This window comes from Leptopilina boulardi, unplaced genomic scaffold, assembly GCF_019393585.1.
Source record: "Leptopilina boulardi isolate dan_hultmark-lab unplaced genomic scaffold, ZJU_Lbou_2.1 LbouV2_302, whole genome shotgun sequence".
Taxonomy (NCBI): domain Eukaryota; kingdom Metazoa; phylum Arthropoda; class Insecta; order Hymenoptera; family Figitidae; genus Leptopilina; species Leptopilina boulardi.
Window position 1 is genome coordinate 1,727,923 of NW_026137866.1, and position 26,129 is coordinate 1,754,051.

Sequence of the window (26,129 nt, forward strand, 5' to 3'; positions counted from 1 at the left end):
AATTTGTAGCATAGTGTGACAGCTGATCACAACAATGGATCGTGCAGTGAATAAATTGCACGATCTGCATTTAAATTGGCGTTATCGGTTATGTGAACTTAAATTAGCACGCATTTAACAATCGAGCGATAAAATGCGCGCATATATATATATAATATATACAAGTGTGTGAATGCGTATATATATATACTGTAGATTTCATATTTAAATGGCGTGCGTTAATATTTATTCACATGCGTTATTTGAGAGATATTATATGAAAAACGGATTAACTAGCTGTGTAGGTAATTTTGCAATGATATTTTAAAAACCATTTTTATTCTTTTTAACAGTTCGCAATTATTATGACCCATTTTTCATCTATGTGATTTTAATTATTTCAGTTGCGAGAGAAAAGTTTAAATAATTTTTTTTTTTTTAAATGTGAATATTAATTTTAAACTCGTAATCCTTTTATATGAAAAAATCAATTTTTCATTATACAAAAGGTTTCGATTGAATAAAATTCAATCGTTAATTAAAAATATAAAAGTTTCTCAAGTTTATTTAATCTATAAAGTTATATAAAAAATGATTGACTATAAAATATATTTGTATTTCATTTTTCATTTTAATGAATTGTGAAAAGGGACAGACACCACCTGGGCTAGATTTTTAGAATGAGTGAATTCTTGGCAAAATTTCAATTTGTCCATCAGAAAATAGTTTTAGATTTGTCACAGTGCGCGCCCACATATTATTTCATTGAGTTGTTGTTGATAATTTTAGTGAAAAGATTTTCTATATTTATATCATAAACATTGTACGTGATCTATGATACAAAATTAATGTTTTCTTTGTCTTCAAAATGCAAAAGAATTTTATTTTACAAAAAAATAATTATTTATTAGCAATTTATTATAATTAAATTTCTATTATTTTAATTTTATTCTAATTAAAACAAAAAGTATATATATATATTTTTGATCGGGGTTTTTGACCTCGCTCTAAATTTGCACATTCAGACTTGTGATTTCTACACACGTCGTCGTTTTGCGTTGTGTTCACGTTCATTCATGATCTTCTTTCTCATTCCTTCTTTTCTATATTTTATATATATACAATTGCATTGTATTCTAATTTATTGTTTAGTATCAAAATTTTACTGTTATTACTTTAAAAAATCTTTTTTTAATACATAAAATTTCGATTTATGAAAGTAATACAAACATAATTTATGTCATTTTCTATTATTCTTGCGAAAACAATGCGATGAATTGTTTGTTAGAATCAATGGCTTGTGGTAATTATACTATAATAAATTTGAATTTGATGATGATTTATACTTGTAGTTTTTGGAAATTTATTCTTTTCTCTACTAAAAGTCAAAATTACCGAAAAATCTGACATTCGGCATTTGTGGAAATAAATCATAATTAGTTGGCAATTTAATTGAATTAAATATTAAAATAATAATTTAAATTTTTAAAAAATGCAATAATCTCCAAATAGAGATATTAGAATTATAATGTGAATAAAATTAAATTTAAAGCAAAACGAATTTAATCGCATTCTTGCACGCATCGACTAATATATAATTTATTGCCTGAATTTGCAAATTCTGTTCGTAAAAATTTAGTTGAATTTTTTTTTAAATTTCATGATTTAATAATAATATTAAAAAAAATATTAACTACTTGATTCAAATAGAAATTTTATTCAAATATTTTTCTCTTTTTTTTATTTATTCATTAATATTTGCACTTTTTGAATGGTCCAGCGGATGCTTAGCTACACTAGAAAACAAATTTGGAAACAATTTAAAAAAATTAAATTTGCGAGATAATCGTTCTGGAATACCGCCAATAAAATAAGGAAAAAGTTTCGAACAAAAAATGTATGACGCACTTTTTGATTGGTCCAGCGGATGCTGAGCTACACTAAAAAACATTTTGGAAAAATTGTTGAAAAATTAAATTTTCCAGATAATCGTTCGGGAATACCGCCAAAGTCTTTAGCAAAAAGTAGCGAACAAAAAATGTATGGCGCACTTTTTGATTGATCCAGCGGATGCTGAGCTACACTAGAAAACAAATTTGGAAAAAATTTAGAAAAATTAAATTTGCGAGATAATCGTTCCGGAATACCGCCAATAAAATAGGGAAAAAGTTTCGAACAAAAAATGTATGGCGCACTTTTAGATTGGTCCAGCGGATGCTGAGCTACACTCAAAAATAATTTGGAAAAATTTTCAAAAAATTAAATTTTCGAGATAATTGTTCGGGAATACCGCCAAAGTCTTTAGCAAAAAGTAGCGAACAAAAAATGTATGGCGCACTTTTAGATTGGTCCAGCGGATGCTGAGCTACACTCAAAAATAATTTGGAAAAATTTTCAAAAAATTAAATTCGCTAGATAATTGTTCGGGAATGCCTCCATAGTGATTAGAAGAAAGTTCTGAACAAAAAATGTATGGCGCACATTTTGATTGGTCCAGCGGATGCTGAGCAAACTAGAAAACAAATTTGGAAAAAATTTAGAAAAATTAAATTTGCGAGATAATCGTTCCGGAATACCGCCAATAAAATAGGGAAAAAGTTTCGAACAAAAAATGTATGGCGCACTTTTAGATTGGTCCAGCGGATGCTGAGCTTCACTCAAATAAATTTATGAAAAATTTTCGAAAAATTAAATTTTCGAGATAATCGTTCGGGAATACCGCCAAAGTCTTTAGCAAAAAGTAGCGAACAAAAAATGTATGGCGCACTTTTTGATTGGTCCAACGGATGCTGAGCTACACTCAAAAATAATTTGGAAAAATTTTCAAAAAATTAAATTCGCTAGATAATCGTTCGGGAATACCGCCATAATGATTAGAAGAAAGTTCTGAACAAAAAATGTATGGCGCACTTTTTGATTGGTCCAGCGGATGCTGAGCTACACTAGAAAACAAATTTGGAAAAAATTTAGAAAAATTAAATTTGCGAGATAATCGTTCCGGAATACCGCCACTAAAATAGGGAAAAAGTTTCAAACAAAAAATGTATGGCGCACTTTTAGATTGGTCCAGCGGATGCTGAGCTACACTAGAAAACAAATTCGGAAAAATTATTATTTATAATTTATTGAATATGCAATGATGAGAGAAATAATAAGCCGAAAGATATAGTTTGAGCGACCTCATTTGTATTATATTGAATATATATTTCTTTTTTGAAAAAACTTTTTAACTGCGGAAAAAAAAGAAGAGAAAAAAAAATCATTTAGTCATCTTTTAAAGCTAAAAAGCTGAGTTTAAGTGAGATTATATGATATGATGGTTATAAGAATTTAAATCTGATTCTTATTTTCTCTTTCACTCTCCTTTTTCTCAGTAGTAGTTGTTCTAGAAGAGGTCATAGAACGTGCATTGAATAAATTACAGACTCGCTCCAATTTTAAAGTTTCCGAGTGCCCACGCCTCGTTGGTTTAATTAAACGATTACATCGATTTTTAGTGCATCTTTTTCAATACCGACATAAATCGATTTAATCAGAGAAAAGTCGCGAGTATATTTTTCGTAAAAGAATTTTTTTTTCTTTTCCCTTTATTTTTTAAAGAGAATTGTAATCATTTTCTCAAGTATAGCAAATCTCAAAGATTATATATATTTTCTTTACGATTCACACTATGTTACGCATTTACGACAGATAATGCGCAGCATAATATACATATATATATACATATAGTTGTTAGTAACATAACTTTTGTGCATGGAAGGAACATAAAATCCCTGAGATCGTCAACTAAACGCAATATATCTGCAACTAAAATCTCTCTGGCAAAATGTTAGCTATTCCAGCAGATAAAACGACAAATATATATATAATAAAATTGATGTCAAAAACAAGAGCAATAAACTGTGCAAAATAAGCCCCCAAAAAACAAAAACAAAACTAATAAATAAAAATAATAATGAATAAAAATAGCTTGTCAAATTCTTTCGCAAGAGAAAAAAAAAGGAGAGGAGGGAAAAAAATGTACAATGAAAATTATAAACATGTTGAATGACACACATGGAGCGGTAAGATGAATAAATAAAGTAACATGTCGAGGGTTCGTCATCAGACGAATGGAATTTAACTCGTGCTATATATATACATATATATTGCATTCAACCACGTTTTACGATGGGCTGCAGTTGACAGTAGAACGATAAAAAAACCGACCTCTGGGATTCCGATTAAAAGCTAGCGAAATAGAATTTTATACATACATCATATATATACCGCAAGATTAGAGGTTGAATGTGATGTATGTGACATTTGAAACTCAACTCATCGATGGACCAAACAGAATGGAATTTTAAGATTTAAGTTAGAAAAATAATTTTTTTTTTTAATATAAATATTTTTCTCAATTTTGATAAAATTCCGCAAAAAATTTTAATTCTATAACTAATTATTGAATGAAAAGTGTATTTTTCAGTTAGTCTTAAAAATTTTAGAATAAAATCTATTTGAATAATATGTCATTTTATAATATGAAAAGATTTCAAAGCAACAAGTGTCTCTTACTAATGAAAACTGAATAGATCTCTTTATGACGAACAACATAAAATAAATGTTAACGGGGTTTTTTTTTATATATATATATTAGTTGCATAGTTCTGTTATCTCGATGTAAGCATTTGCATTGAAGCTATTATTAGAGAAATTGCGCCTTAGTTTAATTATAAATAGAAAACGGTTTTCCAGTTTTGCATATACAAAAAGTGGAAATTTTTACACAGATTTTTTTGTTTTGCAGTACATATAAAGAAAATAATTGGCTTTTAATTTTTTTTTCATATTTTCCACGAATTTAACATAAAATCTCTCAGACAATATTAATTATTAATTAATAATTTATTTTCATTATTACCTAGAATAATCGGTAACTAAAAGGTTAGAAAAATAAGATTAAGAAAATAAGATTAAAATATTAATATATTAAAAAATAAGATTTTTAAAATTAATTTTTCGTTACAGAAAAAAATGTTTCGCAAAATTTTTAATTTTTAATATACAAATTTTGAAATTTTGCTTTTTGAATTATTTTATTTTTGTATGGAGTTTAAAACTTTTTTTTTTTTGCAAAAACATTTAATAAACCCTTAAAGCATATATATATATATATAAATATGGATCTAAAAGTTCTCGTTTACTTGCGGCGTTTTGTGTATTCAATATACAAAAATAAACACTCAACTTTCTAATCTAATCATCTTTTTGAACGCATCGATGAATTTCAAGCTTCGAAAATTTCCTGAGAAAATTCACTTCACGTTTTTCGAGCATTATTGTGTGTGCTTTCAAATGTGTATAAGCTTCTCAAGTTTTTAAAAAAATTTTCATGTAATTTCTTTTATACTAAATTGCATATATATATATATTTTAAAATAAATTGAAATAGTTCAATTTTTAAAAAATTCAAGCCACGCTAAAAAAAATACCAGAGAATTAAAAATTTAATTGCTTAAAAGTTTTCATTTTCAATTTGTAAAAAAAAACTCATAAACATTTTTTAATTATGCGGGAAGCAACAGGTTTTTTTTCATGGAAGTAAATTTAAAATTTTTAACTGATAAAACGTAAAAATCTCGAAATGATTATTTGCAGGTACGTTATTCCATTATATGATATAGATAAATATTATATCAAATTTGTATTATTATTATGAATTTACGATTTTTTTTTTGATTTATTTACTATTTAGAATTTATAAAAAAAAAATCGGTCTTAAAATGATGGAGAAAGTAGAAATTCTCGGCTTGACGTTAATTTTATTCCAAGTGAATTTGATGTCTTAACGAAGGCTTTTGCGGGCTTTTTTTTTTTGCCTTCGAGAGTCTTTCAATTAGTCCAAACTAGACTTGCTGATATTGATTTATCCAAGCTTAACGTCGCACCAAGGTTTCTATGCTCTCCTCTCTTGAAATTAATTAGAACACATAATTATAGAGAAGCGACAACTCAAAAAAAAAAAAAAAAATACTTATAAATTAAAATGTCAAAAAATAAATATCTATGTATTAATATCAGAAAACTTTTTTTCAATTTTAAAACAAAAAACATTTAAATATTTATTTGGGAGAATAATTAAACAAATTGCTACTTTAAAAATGTTTATTATTTAAAATATCTTTATCTCTTTGATTTGAAAAAAATTTTGAAATTTTCCTATATTTTATATGTATATTTTCTCTATAAAATTGTGTAACTCTCAAGCTTTTTGATTTATTCTATAAAAAAAAAAAAAAAGTGTGCCATACATTTTTTGTAAAGCACTTTGGCTGGCGAATAAAAATTTTACTTTAGCCATTTTTTTCATATATTTTTTTAAAAGATCTAAATGCAAACCCGTTTCCTTCAATATGTTCATTTTTATATTGAAATTTAGAAAGTTTTTTTTTTTTATTCTTTTCTAGTATCGGTATTATTATTATTATTAGTATTATTATTAGTAGTATTATTATTATTAGTAATATTAATATTATTATATTATATATAGATTCTACTCTAGAATGTGGAATCCACTAAACATAATCATAAATTACGGTCTGACTAAACAGATAGTGAGGTTCACTATAATTATAATGTCAGTTATACTAAATGAGTAGCATATGTTACAAAACCGACAGATGACGCTACTGTCGCCATGTAAATTTTACTAAACGGAAGTTGTCGTATTCACTATAATTCTTGTCTCCGTATAATATATTCATATTAAATAAGTTATAAGAACTTGAACAATGCAGTTGTAAAAAGCAAAAAAAAAAAAATTATATTCTACGAAAAAAAACCAAATAGCCACAAATCATTTTAGCCTCAATAAAAAATACATTACTTTTTTTTATATATATATATCTTTACACATGAATTTTCTATGCGATTTCTTCACATCACCTATTATGTCAAATTTGTTACAGAATGACGAATTGTCAGCTGATGTATTATATACTCCAACTTTCTTTCACGATTCAGAAGAAAAAAATCCCCCCTTGAGACTATCTTTCACTGATATATATCGAATACTTTATATCAGTTTTATTCATGAATTTAGAATTATTTTTTGAATAATAATATTTATTTATATGGATAAATTATAATAAATCAAAATCAATAATAGACACCTCTTTGAGGCTTTGATCTTTTTTTAGTAGTCGAATTTATCTAGGTAAATTGACTTCTCTTTTTCTCATTTCACAAAAAGGTAAAAGGCCTCAGTGCGCCTTTTAACATCGCTTCTGTAAAATTCAATTTAAGTTTTATCCAAGTATTCCTCTCAAAAATTTCGCGAACTAAAAGACTATGCTTATAGAATATATAAGTGAAATGTCGATCATTTTTATAGAATTTTATAATATTTTCAGAATTTTGGAAAAATTGTTTGTATTCTTTTTTTTGTCACACATGCGCTATAACGATATATTGATCTCGTTAAAATAACATAATGAGAACAAATGAAATTTATAAATAATTTATTTCTTTCATTTAAAAAAGAAAAAAAAAGAAAAAAAAAGAAACTCAAATTGACAAATAAAATTAACGTGTACGCGAGTTTAGACCAATTTTCTCAAACTTTCGTAATTAAATTTCTTGTACCGTTGCGCATGCGCACTTTCCATAGAAACTTTTCCTGTACTTCTCCGATACAGTGCGCGGAGTCAATATTAAAAGCACTTAGCTTTTCTAAAAAAAAAAAAAAAAAATACTACAAGCAACAAGTGTGGCGAATTCGATTTCGATTATAAAAACTCGCCTTGTGCACTACTTCAAACTTGTCAAAAGAATTGACTATATATATATATATTATTTTCCACTATTATTTTATTAACTACTGCGCTGTACCATTTGAAAATTTTTCAATACTTTTACGAATTGACGAAATGAAAAATTGTATAACGCTCCTGATATTTATATTTTTTAAAACGATTTGTGTTTTAATAACATTATTTCGATATAGAAAAAAATTTGTTTCAATTAAATAATCCGCTACTTGACTATAAATATTTACTAAAATAAATATTTACTAAAATAAATATTTACTAAAAATATTTACTAAAATAAATATTTACTAAAATAAATATTTACTAAAATAAATATTTACTAAAATAAATATTTACTAAAATAAATATTTACTAAAATAAATATTTACTAAAATAAATATTTACTAAAATAAATATTTACTAAAATAAATATTTACTAAAATAAATATTTACTAAAAAATATTTACTAAAATAAATATTTACTAAAATAAATATTTACTTGAACTAAATAATTTTTATTTGCAATACTATTTAATTGACTCAAATAATAAATTATCTAATGCAAATAAATATTTTTATTTAATAGTAGGCAGATTTATTTGAATCAAATTTTGTATTTTAAAATATTGACTCTTTAAAAATATGTGTAAATTTTAATTATACATTCTTCATCAACTACTTTTTTCAAAGCAATCATATAGAAGGGAGAATGACTAAAAAGTTTGAAGTTCTATATTTGAAGTGGTTGTTGAAGTTCGTTCGACAATGCCACGATACAATAGGGTTGAAAATGTAGAAGGGATGACACAGGGAATGGAAGTGAAAGCGATGAGAAGAGACGAAGGCTCTATTTGTTAAAACTAGTGGAAGATCTCCAACAACTTTGCTTCGAGACTGTTATAAGAAAAAAGTAACCCAGAAAAGGTAGAGAGCTTCTTTTTCTTCTTCTTCTACACTTTTTTCTTATATTCTTCTTCAGTAGATATACTCCCCCTTATACCATTGCCCTTCAATGATAACTCTACCTCTTTCTTATCTGTCCCCTATTTCTCCCTCAATAATTATAACTTTTTATCTCCAGCAAGAAATAAAAAAAAAAAAAATTGCTTCCCTCTTTCTTGTTTTCCATATATAAAGAACAAAAAATTTTCTTGATCAAATTTATTATAGTTCAGTATTATAAATATACTTTTCTAAATTATGAACATATTTTTAATATAAAATTTTAAAAATCAATTAAATTATTACATATTTTTATTTTTAAATTTCGGGTTTAAAAATTATTTCAATATTTTAACGAAATTGAACAACATCTATCAGGGCTTAAATTTGTAAATGATAAGCTTATAATTCTGGTAGCAGGTGGAAGCCGATTATAGCCCTTTATGTTTGCAAAGTTTCAATCAATTTAAAATTTTAATATAAAAGAAATTGTAAAGTTTTATTTATAATATAAATTACCGCACTATTATCAGTATTTACTCTCTTTCTTATCTTTTGTATAAATGTGTAAATAAAACTTTTTCAGTCTAACAAATTACATGAATAATTAAAAAAGTTTTTATTTCCAAGAACTTACCTACGGGAATTTAAATTTTCTTTTAGTTTCATTTTCGGTTTAAGAGAGAGAGAGAGAGAGAAAAAAAGAGAGGTAAATACGTACGCGGTAAATGAGTTACGAGCTTACGAAAAAAAAAATTCCAATCAACACATGAATCGTTTTCTTAATTGACATTTCTATTTACTCTCGTATATTTATATAAGAACAATAAAATCTTCTTTCTAATATAAATATATTTAAAAATTTATCTTTTCATGAAAGAAAAAAAGAAATTCAATTCTATTGAAGGAAACATGTTTTATATTTAAAAATTTGTTTTGAAATTTTTGATTTATGAAGTTAATTTAAAAGCCGGAAAATGACTGGACAAGTCAGCAAAATTTCTTGACCCCTAACATTTTATGTATAGAAGGGGGGTGATTTCGTGACTAGATTTAAAGAGGAAGTCTGAGTAGATGATCGTCTCTCGCGTATTGGAAATTCTGTTCACTCTATGGTTAATAAAACGACCATTTTTGACGATAAAATTGCGGTCAGTAAATTTTTCTTCGTTCGATACTTCTATACTTTCTTTTTATATTTTGTATTACTTTCGTGTCTTAATAAAAATATGAATAAAAAAAAATTAAATCCTTCTATTTTTAGACAATAAAATAAAGAACAAATTCTTATTTCTAATTTTTTTCTAAAAGGTTTTTGTGTATTAACATCCCATTCTGTTATATATATAGAGGATTTGTAATTAAGGGATTTAATCAGGAAAGTTATCAAAACCCACTCACTCACTCACTCTCTCTCTCTCTCCCCATCCTGTGTGGTTGCAACAACCGTTCAAGTATAGAAGTGGAATTCTCCAAGTATTTTAGCCGTGCGGAAATAATTAACTGTGTGCATTATGTTTGTTGCATTATCTATATTGCTCAAATCGTCATAATGTGCGTTCCTTCCCCCCCCCCTCTCTCTCTCTCTTCCTTTTAGCTAACTACTACCATTTGTCGCTTAGCCAACTATCCTTAAACTTTTCGGCGCAAATATATATAATGCTTCAAAGTTTCAAGTTTAGTTATATATATGCAAGTAAATTTTAACTGATAAAATGTTTACCAAGAATATATGACAGATTGAAACTTGTATACAATAGAGAAAATTCATTTTTTCAACAAAATTTTAAAATTTAATATTTTTCTGTTTTGATTTTTTAACAAGTTTTTAAAAGATATTAAAGCGCGCACAACTTAACCTGTATTTGAAAAAAATATCAGAGCAGAAAATTTGTAAAACCATTTATTAAAAGCTAAATCTCTAAAGCTCGGTATTATTCTTCGTGTATATGTATATATATATATGAGAACTTTTATATAAGACGAGAATATCAAAGGCTAAAGGTGAGTGAAAGGGATGTTGGAAAAATGGAAATGTAAAAAAAAAGAATAAGTACACCTGAATATGATTCGCATAACTTTATACCCCAACATTTTTTTATATATATATGAATATGATTTTCTGAAATTAAAAACAAAATTCGACATTTTAGAAAATAATGCTTGCAATTAGCGAATAAGTTATTATTAAACGTAAAATGAAAGACCTATATGAATTTTCAACACAAGTTCTTTAAATGCAAAGCACAGTTTTAATTCTCATGAGAATAGACTTCTAGTTCTGCAAAAGCAGCACGTAGAAAATTAATAAAATTTACAAGCAAAAGGACAAGAAGAAAATGAAACTATATATGGAAGACTATTCTGGGTCACGATCCAAAAGTTTGATGCCTATATATATAAAGAAATTATTATTATTATTTAAATTAATGACAAAATGAGAAAAGAAAAAATTTACCAATGAAAGGGTGCTAAAATTTTCTTATCAAAACCTGGTTGAGTATTCAATGTGATATATATGGAAAAAGGCATCCAACATTCAAGGGAAAGAATCCTGTTTCAGAACCCTATAAAAGTATAAACTGAGGTCGTAAGCCAGACTGTCGTCAGATGCACCTGAATCTATCTCTTTCTCTCTCTCTCTCTGCTTGGCTATTTCTATATTTCTTATATAGGAGAGGAAGCTAAAAGGAAACATGTGACTAGAGATCGTTACTTTCCAAACGAGGTTACGTGCGACGACCCTAAGGCTTATCAATAAAATAAAGTAACAGAGAAAACACTATAATTTATAGTAAAAATTTATATCCTCAAATGTCACCAAAAATTTAGAAAGAAAGAAAAAAATACAAGAAAAATAAAAACTGCGGTATGAGGATAAAATGCGAAAGTTGTCAGAATTCTTCTTTTTAAAGTCCAATGAATTCCAAGAAAAACCTGTGAGATCTTTTATGAGAAGAGCAAATAAAAAAAAAGAGAGAGAGAGAAACTCGTGGATAAAAGGAATTGCCGAAGCTTTCGTCACAAGACTTTATATATATAAGTATAGGTACATACAAACACGTTATAGAAGAAATTCAGAACGATCGTGATAAGTGGTATACACGTTAATCTTGGATAACCAAGAAATCTCGCAAACGGAAATATAACTTACAAGCCTGTAAGCTCGCGCAACGCAAGAGATGATTTCCCAAGTGACAAGATGCTCTTATACTTAACCGCTGAGTTGATTCTCGCGTGTTCAAACATACACACATTCATAAAATATAAATTTATACACACTCCTTCTTTCCTATGATCGAATATTCATTGAACAAAGAATGATTGACCTCTATATATAAGATATATATATATATATATATATATATATATATATATATATATATGCAATTTAAGTTGCGTCATCTTTTCATCAAAAGAAGATCATTGGGTTAATATACAGAAATTCTTGCTTGTTCCATATTCAATTCAATATTTATATACAGTAGAACAATTGAAAGTTATTAAATAATTCCCCCCCCCCAAAAAAAAGAGTTCTTTGCAACAAAGAAATTGTCTAAATATGAAATTTTAAAGAAATTTTTGCATTAAAATAAAAATTTCATTAATTTCGTAAAATGAAAGAAATATTTCATTGAGTCAACAAAATACACTGAAAAAAAAATTTATTTGATACAAATACCGGTGTATTTGGTTATTATCAAATAAATATTTACTTGAATCAAATATTTCTTATTTGAATCAAATGATATTTTCTTCAAATAATGAAATATTTGATTCAAATAAATGATATTTTCTTCAATTACTGAAATATTTGATTCAAATACTGAAATATTTGATTCAAATATTATATATTTGATTCAAATAAGAAATATTTGATTTAAGTAAATATTTATTTGATAATAACCAAATACACCGGTATTTGAATCAAATAAATTTTTTTTTCAGTGTAGAAGTTAGAAATAATTTCTTTAAACCAAAAACATTATTCATTGACCCTACAACAATGCCCTTTCTTTGATTCAAAAAAACGTTTTTTGAAACAAAGAATCCTTTTTTACACTGAAAAAAAAATTTATTTGATTCAAATACTCGATTACTTGACTATTATCAAATAAATATTTATTTGTATCAAATAATTATTATTTAAGTCAATTAAATGGTATTTGTTTCAAGTACAGAAATTATTGGTTCAAATACAATTTATTTAATTCAAATAAAAATTATTTGGTTCAAATAAATATTTATATTTGATAATACTCAAGTAATCGTGTATTTGAATAAAATAAATTTTTTTTCAGTGTAATAACTACAATTTTAATATAAATAAAAAACGATTTTTTTTCTAATAGTACATCAGAAAAGAGAATTATTATAATCTTTTTATCCAAGTATCGTTATTACTATCGAATTACTTCGATTAAAATATAATCGTCTTTCATAAAATATACTTTACATTTAAATTGAACATGAATCTCAAAATATAGAAAACCGCATTGGAATTATATTTTCGATTTTATTTTTTATTGTGCATTTTAAAAATTAGGAACGTAAACAAGACCCCCTTCTTTTTTTCTCTATCTCTCATTTTTACTAAAAAAAAAAAAAAAATACATAAAAATTGAAAAAAAAAAGTGATCGACAGTATGTACAGTTAATTTGCATCCTGAAAGTAATTGACGTTTTTTATAACTGAAAACTTTTTCCCAAGGTAATTAAAACAATAAAAAAGTTTTTTCATTCAGTGCTAAAAAAAAGTTCTTAGAATCTGGTTAAAAAAAATTTCTAGTTATTTTAAAATAGAACTATAGTTAATAAGACAAGCCTATTAATTGGTATACAAAATAAAAAAAAATTGATTAAACCAAATATAATATTTATTTGAAACAAAAAAATACTTATTTTTGAAACAGATATATTTACATCATAATTTCTACTAGAAAATTTCAGTCATTTTAATAAAAAAAAAATTATGATTAAATTGATCAAAAAAAGTAACCAGAAGTCTTTTAAACTTTTCTGTTACTTTTGATCCAAAAAAAATTATTCTAATCGAAATTTTTTTTTTAATATTCATTGTGTTATAATAAGTAAATGAGAATAAGAACTAATTTTACAAATTAGTAGTTATTTAATACATAAATTTTTTTTTAACTATCCATTTCGAAAGTTTTAATCGAACTGCAAAATCCGAGAAGAAGCAAAAGAAAAAAGTTTCTAGTCTCGTCTTTTCTAGAGCAAATAAAAAAAGAAAGTTTCATTTGAAAAAAGTGTTCACAAAGATCCTTTGGGAAATTGAGGAAATAACTAAAATGTAATTATGATATATATCCAATGATAACAATATAGTTATAATTTATAATAATAAAAATTATATATACAGTTAGCGCTTTTTAATTCCCGCATTTTCAAGAAATAAAAAATATATTTTCCCCGACTAATTTTCAATACCTTTTAGCTATGTAAACGTCTTTTATTTTATTTCCTATCAATGTTGTTAATATTATTTTTATTTTTCAATAACATGCGAAAGTAGTTTCAATTCAATCTAAAAATCTGCAGATAAAAATATAGTTTCAATTGTTTATATACAATTTTGATATTATATTTAAAATAAAATTTTTCACCTCAATTTTCCAAAGTACATACGAATTACATTTTTGTATTTATTTTATTTGACATCAAGTATTATATATATAGCACGACTCTCTTGTGTTCTTTATTAAATATCGATTTGAAGACACAACACCGCAAGAGATAAGGATTTTTCTTTTTGAAAATTTCTTTATTTTTCTACATTTTCCATTTGGTACCGGGCAGATAAAATTTTTTGGGGATTTAATTGAATTCACTACACACCTATATATATACTGAAAGAGCAATATTCTGAACTTGAGAAAATTTTTATCCTTACTTTTTACCTCAGTAAAAATATTATTAGATATAAAAAAAATTTTACGGTAGAAAATGAAAGTGAATTTAAAAATTTGAAAATCATAAAAAAAACATACGCGCATGGAAATTGGTTTTTTTTCCCCCAAGTCGTTTCAAACAAAAAAGTTACAAGTATTTCAATTTTGTAATTGAATAATTATTGTTTTATTTACTTTTTTAAGGAAAATTCAAGTTCTTGATTTGAAATATATATATATATGGTGTTAATTTCATCCGCAATTGGTGTATATATATGGCGCACAAGATTGAAAGGGGGAAAAAGAAACGAGGATCAAAAACAGTGAAACAAGAGACAGGGCACAAAGGAGAACAGTGGAAAATGAGAGACAGAGAGAGAGAAAGACAAAAACGGTTGTACCAATTCCATTGCTCCTCTGCAATTTATGGTTGGAAAATGCCCGACAATTTAAACCCAAAAGCATTGCGGTATTCTATATATATATACGTTTGATTCTAGCACACAATTCACAGTCTTAATTTTCAACAATTTCAATAAAACAAGCAACAATTTTTCAAAGTTCTTGTTTTATAACCAAATGAAACGAAATCGTACTCTCAAAATGTTATTTGTCAAAAAAAAGAATTTTATAAAATTTTTTTCAACAATTCTATAATGAAAATTCGAAAATGTAATAAAATTCTGAAAAATCGTATTAATTTTTATACACTGAAAAAAAAAATTTATTTGATTCAAATACTCGATTAATTAAATTAAATAAATTAAATAATTAAATAAATTAAATTAAATTAAATAATTAAATAAATAATTAAATAAATTGTATTTGAACCAATAATTTATGTATTTGAAACAAATAGCATTTAATTGACTCAAATAATAAATTATTTAATACAAATAAATATTTATTTGATAATAGTCACACTGAGAAAAATGTTTAGTCAGAGCAACTAAAATTTGGTTGGGCCAACAAAAAAATGTTGTTGGTATTTAAGCAACCAAACTATTTGTTTCAGTCAACCAAAAAATTAGGTTAAGTGTTTTTTGTTGGCATAACAAAAATGTTTGGTTAGCTCAACCAAATTTTTTTTGTTAGGTCAACAAAAATGTTTGGTTGATCAAACAAACAGTTTTTTTGTAAAATTAAAAATTTTATTCTACCTTATCTCTTTTCTTTTTATCTTTTTTATTTATTTCATTATTTATTTATCAATTTAACATTAAATTTATATTTATCCAATTGAAATATTTATGGACTTTTAAAAATCTCACCTCCGCCTGGGATCGAACCTCTGTTTTAAAACTGAAGGTCGGGAGCTCTGACCACTGCACTACCCATCCTTGTGAAAGATTTAAACTAACTGTTCTCTTAAGCTATGATCTAAGAGCGAATCAAACTAATTTGGTTGTCGCAACCAAATTTTGGTTAGGACAACAAACGATCATTTGGTTTCTTAGACCAAACTATTTTGTTGTGTTAACCAAATTATTTTGTTGTCGTAACTAAATTTTGGTTGGAATTTAAAAATGTTCAACCAAATAATTTTGTTGACCTAACCAAATGTTTGGTTGAGATAACCCTATGACTTTGTTTCAGCCAACCAAAATTTGGTTACAAGAACCAAAATTGCCTAACCAAACAATTTAGTTGCAAATACTAAATTTTTTTTCTTAGTGCAAGTAATCGAGTATTTGAATCAAATAAATTTTTTTTCAGTGATAGGATATTAATTTGTAGAAAAAATTAAAAGAGAAAAAATTAAAAGAGAAAAACTAATTTAATTATAGATTAAAGTTTCGTAATAATAGACTAAAGGTATTTAAAGCGATTTTAGAACAAAGAGTTAAATCATTCTAAATAGAACACACTCTTGTCTTTAGTACATTTCTAAGTTCGCTTTTCCTGTGTTGTAATCTTAATATCAAGGAGAATTTTGGAGTCATTCCAAAATCGTTGTCATTCTACAGCGTCAAGATTTGTGTGTAGGTAATTTATTCGTTTATATATATAAAATCTATCGTTTTCTATAGAGGCCATGGTCATTTAGAAAATTAAAATTCATAAAATAGAACTAATATATAACAAAAAAGGGAATATAATAAAATATGAACGTGCTTCTTCTATATATTTTCATGTTTTTAGCCGAGGAAAAAGTATTTAATACACTGCAAACACATATATATATACATTGAAAACTGCTTTTGAACACGCATTTTCGTGGGTTTATTTCGATCAGGGTCAGCATGTCGTTGCTGGTCAAGCTCAAAGAAATAATAGCTATTCTGGAATGAAGCCAACCACCTTTCGGAAAATCTCTCTACACTAATGGAGAAACCACTGAGTCAGTAATCTTCCCCAGATACGAGAATTTTCATCTACATATATTTGCACATAGGTATTTTAAAATATAATAGAATTTTTTTTAACTGTATTTAGAAAAAAAAAAAAAAAAAAAAAGTTTTGAAATTGTATAAGTCATTGAGAATATATATTAAATTCAAAGCAGATATTGGTAGTTGTGCAATAAATAAATATCCTTTCTGATATTACGATAAGTTTTTTGTTTTGTTTGCCAAGACCATTTGCATCTCTCTCTCTCTCTCGGGGCAAATATCGACGCGCTGGGGGTGCGGTGTGCTTGTGGTGCACTATTTTTATATGGAAAAATCTAAGCTGCTTATATTTAAAGACATGCGGTAAAACTCAAGAAAATGCCTCGGTGAAAGATTTTTCCAATACAACTTTTATGTTGATATTTGACACATAATATAACTCAACAATTTTGTAATAAAAAAGAAATGAAATTTTTAATAAATTATATATTACTAAAATGTTTTAGTTTAAAAAAAAAAAATTTTGGAAATTATTACTATTTTATTTCCATTTAAACCATTAAAAAAGTTTCTAATTATCATTCCATAGATGAAGTTAATGTAGAAGTGTTCAAATTGTTCGCAACGTCTAACTTCCTCTCTCTCTCTCTCAGCCCATTTTAGATTCCCTGCGGTATCTTGATTCTGAAACGTAGTGTTCTCTTATAATGATATAGCTATTAAAATTTTACTGTTCATATATAAATCACAGGTTCAATAGAAAACAATTTCGAAGATATGCCTACGCAAGAAAATGAATTCAAACATCTTTGGACACAAAAGCATAAATTTAATGTCATCTTCCTTTGATTTTATATATATGTTACAATGTTATATAGACATTTTTTTTTCATCATTAAAATAAATAGGCGTATAGATTTTGTTTTTATATAATATTATAATGAGTTAATATAGTCATATTGCCAGGAAGAAGAATAAAAAAAAGATAATAAAATAACATGTAGGTATAACACCTTTTTATTTATTCCCTTTCAATTCTGCGATATTTGATCTCTGACAAGGTGACTTTATACGTATAAAAGAACTTTTATTAAAATTTAAATACTTTTTTGAGAAATAAAACTTTTTTTATTCTACAAAAATTGACACATTTTTTTTAAGGATAATTAAAAACTTAAAAAAAATTGCAAGATCATTTAAAAAAAAACGCGATACAAAATGAATAATTCAGAGAACATATACATATTAATAAAATAGTATATCGAGTTTTAAAACTAAAATTGTTCGCGTTTCTAATTTCAACGCTTCAAATTTTATGAAACACGGTGTCAGAAATGATAAAATTATACTCGTACTGAAGGTCCCATATATGTTAGATTGAAAAGTTCATATTAAAAACTTTTTAATTTTATTTTTCGTTGATATGTTTTATTTTCATATATAGACACTGATCCTCATTTAGAGCGCATTAAAACGCAATATACTTCAATGGGAAAATATCATATATATATATATATACTCTAATACCTATTTGTTTATATAGTAATTTACAATTTACCGAAAATATTATCAAATATCAGATTATAACGCGAGGCAATAACACTTAACTCTCCACATAAATTATACAAAAAGCCTACACTGCGAGCATACATTAAAAAAGCTCTTAAAAATTATTTAAACTCACCATAAATAATAAAATTTTACATATTGAAAATGTAATTAAAGGAAAATTTTAATGTTACAGTAAAAGAAAATTAATTTACTATACAATACTTATAATAACTGAATAGAATTAAAAAAGAATTAAAAAAAAAAAAAAACTTTAAAAAGACGAAAGTTAGAAAAGAAAATCTTTTTTTTTTCATGTTCTAATTGCAAACATTGAACATTATCGACAAATGAAGTTTAATCAAAGAAATTTTCTCTCTAATAAAGAGAGAGAAAAAAAAAATTAAAGCTAAAGTAATAAAACTTGATAAATCCTTTTAAGAGAAAAAACAAAATATGTTTTACTATTAAAAGTTTTATTATAAAATAATTGCTATGTTGAATTTTATTTCATATATATTATGAGAATTAAATGCAAAATTAAACATATATATCAACTAGGTGTAAAATTTGTTACACATGACTGCTTTTGAAAGGTACAATCACGTTTAAACTTTCAGTCAACTTCATATCATCATAGAGAGAGAGAGAGAGAGAGAGAGAGAGAGAGAGAGAGAGAGAGAGAGAGAGAGAGAGAGAGAGTTGACAATTTTCGTGCTTATACAGTGCCAAGCCATAATCCCAGAATCCCTTGAGGGAAGTTTACAGAACAGTTAAGGGGCTATTGGAATAGAGAACTACGATATGATAACCCATTGACCGTAAAATCGGGGACATTTTACTATACACGATATCCGAAGGAGTTCTATATAGTGGATCTTCCTGTTAATTACCTCCCTCATGGTAACTTGTCTTGCGTCGCGTTTGCCTCTGGGAACCCCTTTTAGCTGTAAACTAACGCTACTCCCCCTTAATCTCGTCCTAACAAGGGTTGAAACTCCATCATCTAATCTTTCTAACACTGACTCCTTTTCCTATATATGTTGATTCTGATGACTAGAGAAATCATTCAAAATTCAATTTAATTATTATTTATATTCATATTGCCATATAATATAACAATAATCATCACAATCTATATTTCAAGGTATACATTAATAATAATAATGCTTTGAGGCGATGTGAAATGACATTACACACACATGATGCCTAGAGGCAGTCAATTATGAAATTTTAGTATAATTGCTTTACACACTAAAATGGAAAATATTTAACGAAATTGAAAAAAAAAGAAAATCCTATAAAAAAGCTTAAATTTAGATTTTGATATCAATTTTTAATAAAAATTATTAAATTATTGTTTTAATACTTCTTTTCTTAAAAATTTTTTTTTTTCTGAATAATTTATAATAAAAACTTCTAAAGTGATGTAATATATTACCGTTTTAAAAAGACTGAATAAAAAAAGTAAGAGAGAGGGAGAGAGAGAAAGAAAGAGAATAAAGTTGACACAGAAGTAGCACGTGCTACTACTTTCAGGAAGCTGCATCGTCTTTTACTTTATTATTTATATAAGCTCGGTGTTGAAAATATATCTACACCGCACAAGATCACCAAAAAAAAATCTCTATATTTAAATTTTGTTGGAAAAATTTTTCAAAAAATTACGCTATATTTTTTTTTTGTAAAAGTACTTGAAAAATCTAATTTTTAAAGGTGGTTTTTAATTTTTATCTACCTAAGAGTTTCTAAATGAAAAAAATGTCACACTTTTTGATACAAAACTACATGGAAAAAAAGAAAAAGTCATTTTTACTACTTTCATAGTTAAACGGGAACTGTCTGAAGTTTCTGCGCATCTCTGGCAACTTTTACTGCAAAAATATAGTAAAATTTACTATTTTTGTAGTAAATTTTACTGTTCCGTAGTAATTTTTTACTATTTCTGGAGTAAACTTTACTATATTTGAAGTAAAAGTTGCTAGAGATGCGCAGAAACCTCGGACAGTTCCCGTTTTACTATACACACGAAAAAAATAGAATTTTTACCCCAAAATTAGTATAAAAATTACCTGCAACAAATTTTATCCTAGTTGAGGGCCCAACCGTGTATGTGAATTACTCTCTAAATCTGAATTAGTAAAAATGTTTACTAATTGAAAATAGTGACTCACTTTTTGCTTCTGAATTAGTAAAATTTTACTAATTATTAGTAACTTTTACTAACAATTAGTAAAATTTAACTAATTCTCAACCAAAAAGTGAGTCACTAATTCAAATTAGTAAACATTTTTACTAATTCAGATTTAGAGAGTAGCATTGGTGAAAATTACCCGCAACAAAATTTACCCAGCGTTTTTTCTGAGATATGAAAGTAGTAAAAATTACTTTTTCTTTTTTTTCCGTGTACGATTGCTAAAAAAAAAAATATTCAAATTTTCGAAATATACCCTCAGGAATACAATATTTTTGTTATTGGCAAAGTATTTAAGAAATACTTTCCTAATAAATAAACTATAATGGTTGCGGAAATTATGATTGACTTGAATTGAGGTTATGTTAACCTATTGTTGGTACAGCCAAATGCCATAACTAAAATAACATCCGTATGGCTAAAACAATATATAGCTGTATAACAAAACCAGCAATGGATTAACCAAAATTATATCTGCATTCAAAAAAAAAAATTTCTTGAAATCTTTCAAAAATGTGTTTTAATAGTTTTATTTTCCGATAAAACCAATTTTCAGTTTGAGGTTATGTCAAACGATTAAACCGCCTTAAATACAAATCGATTATTATAGAATTATTAATAGGAAAACTTGAAAAATCTTACCTTGATTTCTTTTCTGCCAATACGTTGTTTTCCAGTGATATAAGAAAAAAAAAAACACTCGCGGTTTTAAGAATTTCGAACACTCACGCGGCAAAACTTAAATACTCTCTATCGAACGAACGCGGTTTTAAGAAAATTCGAACACTCCCGATATCATTTTCAATGGAAAAAACTATTTTTAATAAACACCCTAAATTCGATCGCAGTTTTAAAAAATGCGTACACTCCCGAAGCTTTCGTTGAATCTGAAAAAAAAGAAAAATGGAGATTAGCAAATTTTTGAAACACGTGACGAGAAAATGAGAGTTTCGATCAAATATAATATGTCGACCTACAATGCGCAAGGCCTATGCGCATTTAAATAATATTTTCTAAATATTTATTAATTTTCACTAGTTTTGAGTTTTTGACCTGCTATTCGAACCGAGCAATAAAAACACTGTCTTGAAATGAAAACAATAAATTTTATTATTGCATAGAAATTCTATTATTGTTTTCATTTACTATTCTTATTTATCTCATCTGATTTATAAGACGAAATATAAAATATTAATTTAATATATTAAAAATTAATTTTTAATTTTATTAAATACATAAATAAAAAAATGGAATTTTCGTAAACATTAATTTTTTACTTCAATTTACACTACAATGAGTAGGGAGGGGGGGAGGTATTTGAAAATATTGTCTGACCTTAAATATATATAAGTTTAAATATAAAAATGCAATATTTAGAAAATTATTTTACATTATTTTAAAAATTATTTTATATATTTTATAGAAGAAAAAAAATCTAAGCGTTCGAAGATATAGATATTCTTCATATATGTATAGTAGGGAGAGAAAATTACTATCCCTTGGGCATGTTTACTGAACATAAAGATAAAAAAGGAGAGAAAAAAAAAATGAGAAAAATGACTCTAGGGGAAAGTCTTCACTTAAAATGTTTCGATTTCTACGTCAAGTGTACTTTCACATACATATATAAACACAAGGATTTCTACGATTTGGCACTTTACCAAGTCCCGTAGGTGGCTCTAATGTGGTATATACAGTCAGCAATTTTAACATGCAATCTTGTGTCCATGTAATAAATTTCTAGTTGCTCGGAAAAAGTTAGTTGTACTTGAAATTTAGTAAACTAGTCATATAATTTTGAGTACTACAATATATATATATATTTCATTAACAATTTTTAAAACAAAATACAAAAAAATAAATAACCGTTTTGGAATTTTTTTTATTACTTTTTTTCTTTAAAATTAAATTGTTTTTAATTTTTCCGTTAAATTTTATCTAAAAATAATTTTTCTATAATTCAAATCTTAAAATTTTTAAATAATATCGAACGATTTCATAAAAAGGAAAAGAGATAAAAGAATTTATATTGGCAATTGTTTTAATTTTGTAATTGTAACTTGATTGTATGTCAATCGATAATCGCGTTCTTGGATAATGCCGCAAACACATACAGAGACAGAAAACTATAAAAATTTTCCAAATACTTAATCTCAAGGAAACTCGTTAAAATTCTTGATCCTTAATTTCATTTTCGACTGAGATGCTCAATTCAATTTTGCGCCTTATACGGTTTATTTTATATATATACTTTTCACTTAAATGCCGCGTGTAAAGGGACCAAATAATCCTAACAACTGAACAAAGCACTATTGCAATTGTAATGTAAAAAGCTCTCTTTAAGCACAATAGCGTATAAATTTAACATTCTCAGAGTAAAATAATGCTTCATTTAACATTGTGTATACTAAATTGAAATTCGCAACTATTTTGCAAAATTCTTATTTCTAACATTACTTTTTATATTCTGAGTTTATATATGTATTTTATTATTATTATTTTTTTTTTTTTAAAGCAGCATCGATCACATTTTTCCTTTATTCTTTTTTTTTTTCCTCTAGTGCTCAGTCTTGCATTATAAAATGTACCCACAGAAATATCGCGAAGAATTTATTTCGAGTTCACTTCGTGCTACGACGCGCGACAATTTTTTTGCTTTATTTTTGAATCTCAAATTGTAAGTATATGAATATAAAAATAATATAAAATAAAAAAAAAAAATGTGTGTGAAATTTTTCTTCAATATTTAAGTTATGCAAATTTAAAGAAAATCAATATTTATAGCGAGTTTTTAGTTATAAAAATATAATAGATTTTAAATATAACATTCTATTATTTCATTCATTAAAATTTTATAAACTTTTTGCCACTTTTATAGAAAAATTCATCTGCAAATAAAATGTGAACAATTTTTTTTTTTTTTATTAATGTCTATTCCAAATGACGTTATAAATTTTTAATTGATTTTTTCAACTTTTAAAACTCACATTTTTACATGTCCAATAAATTATTATTTAATTATTGGAAATAAAAAAAAACTGAATGTCACTGTGTAAATAAAATCTCTTTTTGAATTCAGTTATTTGAAAAAAAAAAAAGAAAAATATAAATACTCAATGAAAACGTGATAATGTAACTTTAAATTCTCTCTCTCTCTACTTAAAAAAAAAAAAAAAAAAAACAATGGGGTGTGCGTAGCGTTCAAGTGGATAAAGTCTATATACACGGTCAGTATGTGGGTTGTATGTGCAATACAGTATAGAGGATGTCCTTTGAATTTCTCAATTTCTTCCCCTCTTGAACAAAAGAGAAAAAGGATTACGATAAAACAAAAGCGAGGTGAAAACAGTAGTCTGCTCTGAGAAAAAGCTCTTTGTAAATAAACCATACTCTTAAGTCAGGATAATAAGACAGAAAAAATATGGAAGACCAAAATAAAAAAAAAAAAAAAAATACATTTTTATGAGCAGGAGAAGAAATCTAGGTTGAAAGGAAAAATGTAACTCGCGTGGTTAAAAAAAAAATTCTTTATGATAACACATCATAGAGATGGAATAATATAGAAATTTTTATCCATTAAAAATGTGCTGCAATTTTTTTTCCCCCTATATAGTTGAATATATATTCTTTATTTCAAATATATATTTATATGAAATAAAAATCTACTAAATCTTCTTTCAAATTAATTACAGCAGACAAAAATAGTATTTTTTAAAATTAAATTTATTTGAACCAAATAATTTTTATTTGAATTAAATAAATTGTATTTGAACCAATAATTTCTGTACTTGAAACAAATACCATATTTAATTGACTCAAATAATAATTATTTGATACAAATAAATATTTATTTGATAATAGTCAAGTAATCGAGTATTTGAATCAAATAAATTTTTTTTTCAGTGAAGAGAAAAATAATAATCTATTATATTTGTAAAATTTGTCTAAAAATAATAATAATTTTTTTTTTAAAACTAAAAACCATTTTTTTATTCAAGGTAATATTATTTTCATAATAATTTAATTTATTACAATTATTTTATTATAATTTAATAAATTTCATTATTTTAAAAAAGCGCGCGCTTGGGCCAATGAAATGTGATTTGAACTAAATGTAGGTTATGTTCGTGTCTGATTCATGACAGCTACAAATATTTACAACAAATAAATACTTTGCAAGTGTACAATTTATTGCAATTAAGTAAGTTATGCAAAATATATATGTGGAACAATAATTTAAGGTGATTTTTATAAAATGAATATTGATTTAGATGCTCTGGAAAGCAAAGTTCATTTTTTCGACCATCAAGATATTTCGATACATTTTCATGTGCTTTGCATCTTTTTTAAGAAAGGAAATCTTCTAAAATTGAATTTTTGAGAATTTTTTCATTGAGGTTATGTTAGGGGGGGCCTAAGCAGAATGAAATCTCTAATCGTAAATCTGAAGCTTTTACATGAGAGAGAAAAGGATAGAAATATCTTTTATCCTATTCTCTCTCATGTAAAAGCTTAAGATTAGAGGTTTCATTCTGCGTTGGCTTATTAAAATAAAAACTAGGTGGCGCCACACTACAACCTGGGAAAATTTAAGGCCATGTCCAAGTCGAGTCAGCTGTTCCTTTGAAGTTTCAATGGAACAGCTGACACGACTTGGACCTGGCCTTAAATTAAAATCAACAAAGAACTCTAGAATATCGACTTTTATTAAATTTTCATGGAAAAATTGCTTTTCTAATATATTTTAATGCAGTTAACAGTCAATTTGCACAAACCACATATATATATATATATATAAACTTACGCGATTTTGTCCCACTTTACTGAAAAATGATATAACGTTTATACCATTTGACATATGGCCGCACGTTATAAGAAGACTTTTATAGAAGAACATATCCTGAGCAATTTTTCACTCAGAGAGAGTGCGAGAGAGAGAGAGAGAGGGAAATCTTTTGAAACACGTTCTATCACGATAGTCGTGCAGCTTTTTCACGATTTTTTTTTTTCCTTTTCACACACAGGGGTTCATGGTTCACCTTGTCCGGAAGATAGCGTTGCCGCTGAAGATGGAAGATGTAAATGTGTCTCACCATGTCCTACTGATAAATGTCGACCGGGTCAACAACCTGTCCCAGTGAGAGCTGCTGATCCAGAAACTCCTGGGAGCTGCTGTCCTCTCTACAAATGTCTTCCCTCAGGTAATTAACGCCACAGATTCTCTATATACCTCTAAAATCTATCATGCATGTATACTAATGGGTTGTGTGTATATCAAAGTTGAGCATTGGATATCACTTACAACTGTTGTGCTTCCAAACATAGGTGTGTTAAGTGCTTTCCGTAAATTGAAAATCGAAAATAAAAGATAAAATTGTTTTTTTTTTTTTAAAGTGACCCTTTTATAGAAATTGTCATTAAAATTCAAGAG

At 26.2% G+C, this 26,129-nt stretch overlaps 1 protein-coding gene across 1 annotated transcript in view; it reads left to right on the top strand.

The window, feature by feature from the left end:
- Positions 1 to 26,129, top strand: part of LOC127282797 (cysteine-rich motor neuron 1 protein-like) — a 63,063-nt gene that overhangs the window by 21,212 nt on the left and 15,722 nt on the right. Inside the window, exon 3 of the mRNA XM_051307292.1 lies at positions 25,723 to 25,899. Coding sequence (XP_051163249.1) covers positions 25,723 to 25,899 — 177 coding nt within the window. The remainder of the gene's footprint in view (positions 1 to 25,722; positions 25,900 to 26,129) is intronic.